A 12178-nucleotide genomic window follows, 5' to 3' on the forward strand; every position below is an offset into this window, starting at 1 on the left:
CAGGATCAAATAATGCTTCACCTACTCTACTTTTCTGAGTTCTATTTTCTAGAAATTTAGCCAGCAATTCAGTCACTCATTTGCATAGCCCATTAGTCCTCATTTTCATCATTAGTCTCCCACGATGTAACCTATCAAAAGCCTTGAGTAGGACAATAGCGATACAGTCCATTTGACCTCCTGAATCTAAAATATCTGCTCTATCTTGTTGGAATTCTACAAGGTGAGCCACACAGGAATAACCTTTCCTAAACCTGAACTGCATTCTATCAAACCAGTTAGTAATTTTGCAATCGTGTCTAAAATAATTAGAAACAATACTTTCCCAAAGCTTACAACACATATCAAGCTGACTGGCCTGTAATTATCTGCTTTATGTTTATCAACCTTTCTTTTGTACACAGGGGCTACTATAACAACCCTTCATTCATTTGATATAGCTTCTTCATGCAAACAGTAATTTCCAGATACAACACTATCTTGCCTTTAGTGTATCCCCATAAATCTTATCAATCAAAGCTGCTTTTGTAGATTTCAGCTTTTGTATATGATTTATTATTATTATTATTATTATTATTATTATTATTATTATTATTATTATTATTATTATTATTATTGTGTATGCAAATAAGCCCATTAGGATTATGCAAAGTGCGGAAGTGTCAATTTGCCTTCCCTTTGTGCCCATATTTCTTTCATTCTTTTACTGTGGGCTTGTGGGCTTCCTTTCTGTATTCAGACCAGGTTGTTACAGTCTTCTTTGGTCTTTCCTCTTGGTCAATTTGCCATTTGTGAATTTTGAATCTGAAGATTATCCTGTTTTGGACACCTGCTGGTGTAATTCCTGCCTGTTTAAATTCTGTTTTGATTTTGCCAATCCATTTCATTGTGTCTGTTTTGGCTTCACTGCTGTTTTCATAGAATTTTACTATTTGTTTCATAAGTCTGTCTGAATGCATTCTTTTAATATGTCCATAGAATCTTAGCCTGCATTTTCTAATGTCAGTGTAAATATTTGGATATTGTCTGATTGTCTCTGGCAAGACCCCAATAGAGTATAGTTCCAGTGTATGAGACCTTCATCAGGGTTACTTGATTCAAGAACTGGAAAAAATCCAAAGAAAAGCAGCTCGATTTGTTCTGGGCGATTTCCGACAAAAGAGTAGCGTTACAAAAATGTTGCAATGTTTGGGTTGGGGAGACTTGGGAGAAAGGAGACAAGCTGCTCAACTAAGGGTTCAAGGTCCAAATTTTAAGTAATACAATACAAAAAGCTTACTAACAGTTGAGTTTAAAAAAAACTAAATTTATGAGAATTTTAGCTAAATCTTATTGTTGGGATATTACCATGTTCTGGACATCAGTGTTAATAGAACCTATGTCTATTCCAATTTTAGAACTGTTATTTTAATTGTTGATCCTTTCATTGTGTATATAAATGTCACTCTGTTAATGTATTTTGTTATTTAGTACCAAGATCACAATTAAGTACAAATTAGATATAAATCTGGGATACAAGCAAAGTTAATAATGATATGACTTAACATTGAAACAAGTTATAAAGGCTGAGGGTGCTTGGTAGACGAGCAAAACATGTCCCTGTTAGCGACAAAAAAAATTATGTATTGAATAGGTGGAAAACAAAAATAAAAATGGTATGCAATTTGTATATAAGTGGAATAACTTAGCAAGGAAGATGTTCAATAAATTTCCAATTTCTTTGAAATCATGTAAGAAAAGGCTAGGAAAACAACAGATAGGAAATCTGGCATTTGGGCAACTACCCCTAAATGCAGATCAGTAGTGACTGAAATTGAAAATTCCTGTCTGCCTCTAAGTCGGTATTGCCTGTTCATGAGTTTTGGGCCTAGAATTTTTTGTATGATTTTGCGTACCTTTTTCTTAATGCCTTCAGTATCTGCTTTCCTGATCAAAATTAGCATTTATGATCCATAAAGACATCTTGGTTTAATGATGGTATTGTACTGTCTTAGTTTTGTGTGCTTGGAGATACATTTATTCTTATAGATATTTTGGGTTAGTCGATATGCAGTTTCCATCTTTTGGCATCTAATTTCATTGGCTTTTGTTTCAAGTCCATTTTCCTGAATTGCTTCACTAAGATATTTAAATTGTGATACTCATTTAATTCTAAATTCTAAATTCCAAAAGAATTCAATTATATTAGGTCCACCTATTCAATACATTTCTGCCATTTATTAAATGGTCTGTTTAAAAGTTACATAGTTGTTTAAAATACCTTGGGCATGTTTCAACCTGGCTTAGATGTCATAATCAGCAAAATAACAAAGAAGGAAGACATACAACAAAAACAGTGATAAGATAGAATTTGAGGGATGTTCCACCATTCAACCCATTGTAAAATATATTCATTTGTAAGAAGACCAGTTTTGACTCCATTGGAGTCATCATCAGTTCTTGTTGAAAATCAAATAAAGGGGAATCTGATAACAATCATCAGTATATATATTTCATGCAGTTTATTCATATAGAAGTAAGACTATCAAATCCAAGAACACTCTTAAAGAACCATGTGTTTCATATCATAAGTGTTCATGTCGTATTTGTGTTTATTTTCAACCAATGCATATGTTTCTAGTGTTCTGTGTTCCATAAACACAAGACAATTTAAGCCAGAACTAAGAACTTTTTAAGTTCCAAGTTCAGGTTGAAGCTGAATGTCAACAAGATTAAATACACAGTTGTGGCCAAGTAGTTGGTGGCAGGAAGACCTTCCAGAGAGTTGCTAAGATTACTTACCTAGTCTTCAGTCAGTGAGGATTGGGACCACTTCCTGGAAGTTAAGTACTGCATTGCAAAGGTTAGAACCATATTCTTCAAGCTGCAGAATGTCTTCATAGGCGTTGATCTCAACCTGGACCTCGGAACAAGTCGTCTCAGTTGCCATGTCTTTTTTGTCCTTCCTTACAAAGTAGAATATCGGTCACTGACAAGCTTCTCTGAAAAAAAAACTTTAGACATTCAAGATGTAGTGCTATTGTCGTATACTTGGGATCAGTTGGGTAGATCAGATATGAAACTATGACTTTTGACACGGGTGAGAAGGGAGCAGGAGATTATCAACACCATCAAGACCTGGAAACTTGCCTACTTCTGTGATGTGATGCGACACCCTGAGAAGTATGGTCCTCGCATCCTACAGTGGAAGATACGGTGTGGGTAGGAGGAGGATCTCTTGGCTTGAAAACCTACTGTACATCAGTGATTCGGCCTTTCATCAACACCTCTTTGCCCTATTATCGATCAATAGGGTGACTTAACCTACACAATGGCTGACGTTTAGACATGGCACTTCAAGATCAAGAAGGGTGATTGAAGCTGATTCTGTTGTTATAAACTGGAAACAGAATGGTTGAGCATGGAATGGCAGAACTGGAATTCACTGACGAAAAGAAAAGTTTAGACAGCACAGACTGCTGGAGAAATTAAGGGCGTGGAGAGGGGTGTATTGTGCCGGCCCCGTGGTGTAGGGGTAGCGTGCCTGCCTCTTACCCGGAGGCCCCGGGTTCGATTCCCGGCCAGGTCAGGGATTTTTACCTGGACCTGAGGGCTGGTTCGAGGTCCACTCAGCCTACGTGATTAGAATTGAGGAGCTATCTGACGGTGAGATGGCGGCCCCGGTCTAGAAGCCAAGAATAATGGCCGAGAGGAATCGCCGTGCTGACCACACGACACCTCGTAATCTGCAGGCCTTCGGGCTGAGCAGCGGTCTCTTCAAGGGCTGTAGTGCCATGGGGTTTGGTTTGGTTTTAGAGGGGTGTATTATGATTGAATTTCTTAAACCTGATGAAACCATAAATGTCTGCTATTATGTCTAAACACACCACAAGCATGTTATACATCACACAACAAACACCGTGGAAAGATCATCCTTTAGTACTACAATGTGCACTTTCACTCGGCTCAGTTCACCAAGGAGGAAATTGGGAAAATGGGATGGGAAGTTCTGCTGCACCATACCTTCAGTACCTACATGGCACCTTCTATAATTTTTTTGGTTTTATGAAGGAATAGATGCAAGGCCAACACTACTTAGATGCTGGAGGACTCAACAGAAGGCTGTCTGCCTGTCTGCCTTTCTGTCTGGCTGTCTGCCTGTCTGTCTGTGGGCTGCTGGAAGATGAGTTAACAATTCCTGGTTCGTGAAAAATTGTTGCTCATTAGTTTTAGTACAACCTTCATATTATGTTCCTGTTGCAGTATATTCAGTAATTTCCCAGTATCTAAACCAGAGCCATCCAGTCATTGCGCTCCGAGAGTGCGCCCATGCTCGGGGAGCACAGGGCAGTCGGACTAGCGCTCCTTCCCCTGCCACCACTACACTGTGGCAGCGAGGAGACCTGGGACAGACGGACGATGTTTGGACCGTGCTGACTAGACACGTACGTACAGACGTGCGGTCGACGGCTTTTGTGGGTTTGTTGACATCATACTGGTAGGGCTGTTTTGCCATCACAAATATACCGCATATATAAATCAAAAGGTACTCCAATTATGGAATATGCAGGAAACAAAATCAAGTGTTAAGTAAAGAATAATGTGATTTATTCAAATCTGAAATTTGAACATATCTGAGAGGAAAATTCAACAAAATTTTACAAATATGAACAGATAGCACAGACCTTGAGTGACTTTTGCTCAGTCATATTTACGAGCCTTTAGTTTTGGGACAAACAATCTTCTGCAAATTGGGTACAATATTTCTGGACACAGCTATTCTTAAACAATTGCGAAAGTTTCTATCACTCATCGTTGCACGATGTTACTTTTGGTAAGCTTAAGAACCAAAAAAAAAAAAAACTCTCACAAATGTACGTTGAGCCTAACATTGACGGAACTTTTCATGCACGTTGATGCAAAAGAGGGTATTCTTCTTGCGGAAAGCCGCTGTTTAAAATTCTTCTAAACTTCGCGACATTAGAAAGTGGTCTTTAAGATGAACATTGCACTACAGTTCAATCAACTCTTAATTGTGGAGCACTGTCTGCTCTAAGAGAAAATGGTCAAACAAATCCATCTAACATTGCTTGGAGTTCTGATAATTCTGAAAAATCTCTTTTCAAACTCTTCTTGTAATTGGTGAATTACCTGCAAGTGCTTATCAAAGTCGACACCTTCTTTCACTGTTTCAAGCTATAGAAAATGTCCTGTGTTCCTTGCACGCATCTGGTTTTCCCACAAAATCAATTTTCTTTTGAACGCTTGAATTCTTTCCACCAAATCGCAGATATTGTGCTTTTCGCCCTGAAGCAAAGTGTTCAAAGTATTCAGATGGGCTGTAAGGTCACTTACAAATGCCAAGTCTGCCACCCACTTAGGATCACGCAAAAGAACTTTGGGCCGCCCTTTCATGACACAAAAGGTATCTATTGCGTTCGGCAAGCAAAAAGCACGATGAAACACCTTCGCCTTGCTCAGTCATCTTAATTCTGCATGGTACAATATATCCGGATACTCCGCTTCGATGTCATCCAAGAACTCTTTGAATTGACGGTGCGTGAGTCAATGGGTGCGAAGAAAATTTACCATTCGCACAACTGTTCCCATTACGTCTTTAAGCTTGTTAACTTTTGCACAGATTGCCTCCTGCTGTATCAACAATAGATCGCCGCCATTAGGATACTACCTTTCTCAGCCATTTTTACTTTTACATAGCTGAGGAACCCCCGAGCGTAGACCACGTAAAGCAGGAGTTACCATTTTAATCCCATTGACTCAAAAATACCCTCGACAGCTTGGAAAATTTTGAAACCGGTAGTAGTGTCTTTGAGAGCTACTTAGTCTAGGAAATCCTTCGTGACCCGAAGATCATCATCCACCCCTCGAATGAAAATAATGAGCTGAGCTGTGTCTGCATTGTCGGTTGATTAGTCGAGGGCGATGGAAAATGATATAAAATTTGCTGCCTTGTCCATTAATTGCTGTTCCATGTCAACGGCCGTATTGTCTATTCTGCGAGCCACAGTTTGAGGAGAAAGAGAGATTTTGTCAAATTTCCCATCTAGCTCCACAGGACAAATACATGCCGCCGTGTTCATTAGGCACTCCTTGATTAAATTCCCTTCCTTGAACGGTTCCTCAGCTTTGGAAATTCACAGCGAACATTTATAGATTGCTCGTAAAATGGCTCCACCAACCTCACTCTCCTCAATCTCCTGTCAAAAAAAAAAAAAAAAAAAAAATACAGCAAGTCACAATTTTAGTGTTCTTCAGATAAGTCAAACATTTCTTCATTCCCGTTTGTAAACAATCATTTTAAAATTTAAAAATTAATACTTATAGAATAGTGCTGCTTCAAATTTTATTTCAGTTCTTCCAACATCGATTAGCGACTGGCGTCTGTCAAATCACCATAATCATCCCTGTAGTTGGCAGTGTAGTGCCGTTCCAAATTGTGTTTAAAATAAACACACTAAATCTCGGTGGCACACTAAACATTTGGTATGCCCTTTATAAGCTGTACAGAAAAATGAAATTTCCCATTCTGCTTTATGATGTTCAGTCATGACAGCTGCACCCGGTTCCATGGCTAAATGGTTAGCGTGCTGACCTTTGGTCACAGGGGTCCCGGGTTCAATTCCCGGCAGGGTCGGGAATTTTAACCGTAATTGATTGATTTTCTCTGGCAAGGGGACTGGGTGTATGTGTTGTCCTCATCATTTCATCCTTATCCCGACATGCAGGTCGCCTACGGGAGTCAAATTAAAAGACCTGCATCTGGCGAGCCGAAGTTGTCCTCAGACACTCCCGGCACTAAAAGCCATACGCCATTTCATTTCATTTTTATGACAGCTGCGAAACTGATTTAGTTATACTCTGTCAACAAAGTGCATTGGACTAGACTAGTGACTGATGGATTGGCTGCTCGCTCAGCCAGCCAAGCTCCTCCCACCACTACCGAAACTACCTTCCACCAAAGCGCTCGGGGAGCGCTGTTTGGATGGCCCTGATCTAAACTTTTCAGCACCGAGAGAGTTGGCTGTACAGTTAGGGATGTGCAGTTGTGAGCTTGAATTGGAGAGAGTGAATTTGAATCCCTCCGTCGGCAGCCCTGAAGTTGGTTTTCTTTGGTTTCCCATGTTTACACCGGGTAAGTGCTGGAGCTGTACCTTAATTAAGGCCGCGGCATCTACTTTCCCGATTCTAACCCTTTCCTCTTCTTCAGTCGCCAAAAGCCTGTGTGTTAGTGCGACGTTAAACAAGTAGGAAAAATTAAACATTTCTCCTAACATCTATTCATAAGAACTACTAAACATTTTTCTTTTCACAGGGTGTTTATTGGGATAAAGAAGTTGTTGGCACTGATAGACATGGCTCGGCAGACCGAGGAACAGTACCGTGTTGTTAAATTTCTCTCCAAGCTAGAAGAAGAAGGAGCATTAGATGGCGGAACATCACTGCAGTAAACCTCGAATCACTCATTCATATCATAGAGGAGGACTCAACATTATTGTGGTTGTAGTATAAGGTACCCCTTAATACCATACAATGTTTGTTGTTTCTACTGCAAAACTCTGTTGGAGAATTAGTCCTTTCCTCTGAAATTTCTAATCATTTCCTTATTTATATATCATCAGTCTTAAAAGTTGTCAACATTATTTCATGCTTGTATGTGCATTGAAAGTTTATTTCATAATTCTTTGTGAATAGCATAACTAATTTTGTCCCCAAAGTATAGAACATCATTTAAATGCTATATATAGGGGATGGATCTCAGAAAAAGACTTGCCTTTTATTAGATCGTGAATTGCAAGTTACAAGTTAAAATATGGACAAATGCACATGGTGCATTAAATAATATAACTTTTTCCAGTATTGATAAGTTTCATTTTTTTTACTGATACATAAAGTGTTTCAGTTTCAGTCTGTGATGATTATCCTAATCTTAATGGTGTCCATTCACGTTCATTCCTTTTTTTAAGTTGGGATTTTATGTGGACTTTTCGGAAAGGCGTTTTCTTTACTTAGCTGCTATACCAACTGCAGTCTTTTGCAGGTGTACTTAGTCATGTATAGACGTAATCGAAGATATTTTGGTGATTACTTTTAAATGAGAATGTTTTTATTTGTTGCTTTGTTGTATTTTATTTTTAAAGAGTGATTTATATATAAATACATGTAGGCATCCTATAAGGATGGATTGTTCCCAGGATTTTGGAACCTACCTTCATCAAAATAATCACGATATGATTGTTACATTAACATGAATAAATCTACCCTAATTTTGTAATAAGCTTGGTTACCGCAATTTATTACAAATATTTTGAACCTTTTAGATACCATAGCCTGTTACTACAGCCTCTTGTCATTTGTTAATAGCCATGTTTTTTGACTAACTGTTGAATGGTCGTTGTAGAATAATGTCTCTGAAGATAATTTAAAAGAACAAACAGGTGCGTGTACCAGGTGACTGAGCTGTCGGTAAATACTACAACAGAATTACAAGGCAAGTAACTGAAGCCGTTGAGGAAGTGATAGGCCACAACTACCGTTGCCTCAGTCTCTGCGACGTTAATCCGGGTTGCCTCCTGGAAGGCCTGGGCCTAGGACTGGTTGAACCAGGGGCGCACCACTGCGATGGACCAGGGGGTGGTATCGGAAAATAGGTGAACCTCATGGATGCCGGGCTGCATCCGGTATGGAGTGGTGATGAATTCGAGGGTGAAAAGACACCGGACCCAGAAGAATTTGCCTGCGGGGATGTGCTTGGAAGGGAAACCAGCCCAACCCATGACCCACCCCAGCCATGAGAAGTACCCAGCTGCCTGTTGGAGCTGATAGGGTGTGAGCTGTGGCAGCGCGTGCACAAGGGAAAGGGCATGCTGCTGTGTGGCATGGTGTATCGTGATCTCTTGGCCGGCGATATCGGTGGTGACTCCGAGATAAGTCAAGATGGGTGTCCGGTGCAGGGCCGACTTGGTGTAATTCAAGGATCACTGTCAAGTAGAGTTCTATTTCGTGCATGAGATCGGAGCTATGAATGAGCCAGTCGTCTAGATACGGGGTCATCTGGAAAGTCCAAGGACAAAGAGGAGGATGCAGATGAAGAGAGGCCATTCTGATGACGAACTGGGAGCGTGAGTGACGATATGGGCGCTGGCAGAGATCAGGCTGTCACAGAGACTATGTGGCCACTGTGGCTTGTGCTTCACGAGCGCCGCGGCCCCTGCCACGTCTCGACGTGCCGCGACTGACTGCGGGCACCGGGCGGGAGGGTGTTGAAATTGGAACCCAGGCGTCAGGGTCCACCCTTTCGTAAGGGTGCAGTATAGCAACGAGGCTCGTGTTACAAAGAATTCTCTCTGGCCATGGTCCATGTGAGGCCAGAGAGACAAGGCCCAGAGAATAGCGGAACTAGAGCCTTAAGGGCCTCCGCCAACTGGATGACGCGGGCTGTTTCAGGCATCGGAAGTGCTTTTCCATATGAGGTTGGCGCGAGGGCACGCCAGTCATATTCTGGTGGAGGCTGTGGCTGGAGTATTTCGGGATCCTCTTCCATGTTCTGGGAATGTTAAGACTGAGCATTTTCCATCACGTTGACTGAGCTGGTGGACATCCTGATGGAGGGCGTCCTGCTGTTCCTGTATATGATGAACAGCTTACACCAAGTCGGTCCTGCACCCAACACCCATCTTGACTTGTCTCATTGTAACCATCGATATCGCCAGCCAAGAGATCATGATGCACCATGCCGCACAGCAGCATGCCCTTTCCCTTGTGCACTCGCTGCCACAGCTCACGCCCTATCAGTTCCAACAGGCGGCTGGTTACTTCTCATGGCTCAAGTGGGTCATGGGTTGGCCCAGTTTCCTTTCCAAGCACGTCCTCGCAGGCAGATTCTTCTGGGTCTGGTGTCTGCTCACCCCCAACTTCATCGCCTCTCCACGTTGGGTGCAGCCCGGCGTCCATGAGGTTCGCCTGTTCTCCGATACCACCCCTGGTCCATCGCAACGCTGTGCCCCCGGTTCAACCAGGCCTTCCAGGAGGCGACCCGGATTACGTCGTGGAGACATCGGCAGCGATGTTTGCGGGCCATCACTTCCTCAACAACTTCAGTTACTTGCCTTGTAATTCTCTTGTATTTACCGACAGCTCCATCGCCCGATACACGCTGAGTACCGGGCGCTGGGCAGCCCTAATATGCGTTGATGATTCTGAAGGGTTTAACATTGTATACCTACTGGTTAAATCAGAGTGTACCATAACTGTAGTATGAAATAAACACAGTATTGTTATTATTATTATATTCTCTGCTAAGAATTCTTGTATAAATCGTCTTTTTTGTGATATCTGAAGCCATCTCTTTTCATTTTCGACTATTAATTTATAACAGTTACGTTCTTCAGTCTGCCAAAACTAATTTTTTAAAAATTTAAAAAAAGTGAAACACCTTAATCGAGGTATAATTGTTTTCATATGTTTTCTTTTTCAGATAGTTCATAAATTTACTTACTCAAAATTAGTTTCAGCAGACTGAAGAATGTAACAGTTATAAATGAAATGGTCCTATATTAATGGGATATTCCTGAGATACTTGACTGTGAAGGTATCAGATGATACACAGTATTCAATTTCGTAACTTACGTGTTCTACTAAAAAATTACTTGCTATAATATAATGTTTTTTAATTTACCCAGTGCACATCCATATTTCTTTTTGAAAAAAGATCAGATGAGATTGATTGCATTATACAGATAATTTCTTAATATTATATTCAGATTCTTTACCATTTGCTCAGGCTGGATTTCTTTACAGATTGTCTAGTAACCAATTGGCTTGTTACAGACCAGTACTCTGGAGTAGATTAGACATGTCATGTATTTTAAGAAGTGTGTTGTATTAGGCTAGTAGATGTTTAAATGGCAAATCAGAAAGTAAAATACTGTGAGAGTTTTATATTAAATTGTATTCGTTTTCACTGGCTCTTGGGAGAAAATACCATTATTCAGATGGTTTGCTTTCAGTTTCATTCACATTTGTTTTACTTAAATATGCACTCAAGAATACTTCTTCTGCCTTCCATTTTTCTTTCCTACACCCCCCCCCCCCCCCTCTTTCTTTCTTTTCTTTCTTAATCTATATATCCTAGTTACAGTCTCTGTGAATGTTTTTTATGATTCTATTTTTCTAAATGACATATTTTGGCTAAACTTTTTGTTTCAACTTAATAGTAACAATCTGGGATTTTTCTATAAAATTTCTGTACCTGAAAGGTGAGGAATAGCAGTTGATTGTTCATCTTAATTGAATTTCAATTAAATATAGTGAAGTGGTTATTGTAGTTGAAGAAATATTTATTCAAAGCAATACTTTGAGCAGATAATTATGAAAGTTATCTAAGCATTGACTCTCTAATGAAATGATTCTATACCACAGTTCGATAGGTTGATTAAGAACTTTGGCATGGAAAATTTTTTAAAATTGAGATTACCTGTTTTTGTCCATTAATGAACTTGTTTAAGAATTAGAAAATCAATGGTGTCTTATCGCTACCTGTAATTGTTGCATATGATAGTAATTTAAGCATTAGAGTATATTGCCAGTTGGTGCAACTGTTGTTGTTGTTAATCATATTCATCCCTATATTCTATGTCAGTATTAATGTTGTTGCTGCTGTGGCTTTTCATAGAAGTTACAAAGTCTCTATGTGCTGTACTTCATGAATGGCTGCACCTGGAGACTTGCAACAAATTAGTTTGCATCATTCCAAGTCATATTTATTTTTTAAAGAAGGAATGTATATGTGTACATATTATTTATAAAAATATGTAAAGATATGTAATTAGACTTGTTTTTAGCACACTTGAACTTGTTTGAAATAAAGTATTTAAAAAATACAGTGATGTGCAAATTTTTCCCCTTCCATTTTAGTCTTGTCACTGGTAAAAAGAAGTGGAATACTTTTTTTTATATATATTCTGATTCTACTTTCAGTGGCTTGATAGTATAAAGAAACATTAACTTCTTAAACCAAGAACAGGGTAGGAAATCAGGTGAAAAGCAAAAATGAGCTATGAAACTAATATAGCGGAAAGTGAATGGGAATTACAGCGTGTGTCTTAAACCTGCTACCCAGAGGCTGGCTCTATCCTCAAATAACTTCACCAAAGGTTATGCATTTTTAACCCTGGACAGG

At 39.8% G+C, this 12178-nt stretch overlaps 1 protein-coding gene across 1 annotated transcript in view; it reads left to right on the forward strand.

Moving 5' to 3' along the window:
• LOC136857696 (vesicle-fusing ATPase 1) overlaps positions 1-11879 on the forward strand; it is a 241275-nt gene extending 229396 nt beyond the window's left edge. The window contains exon 14 of the mRNA XM_067136554.2: positions 7313-11879. Coding sequence (XP_066992655.2) covers positions 7313-7448 — 136 coding nt within the window. The 3' untranslated portion in view covers positions 7449-11879. The remainder of the gene's footprint in view (positions 1-7312) is intronic.
• The last annotated feature ends 299 nt before the right edge of the window (positions 11880-12178 follow it).

The sequence above is a fragment of the Anabrus simplex genome, chromosome 1, assembly GCF_040414725.1.
Source record: "Anabrus simplex isolate iqAnaSimp1 chromosome 1, ASM4041472v1, whole genome shotgun sequence".
Lineage (NCBI taxonomy): Eukaryota > Metazoa > Arthropoda > Insecta > Orthoptera > Tettigoniidae > Anabrus > Anabrus simplex.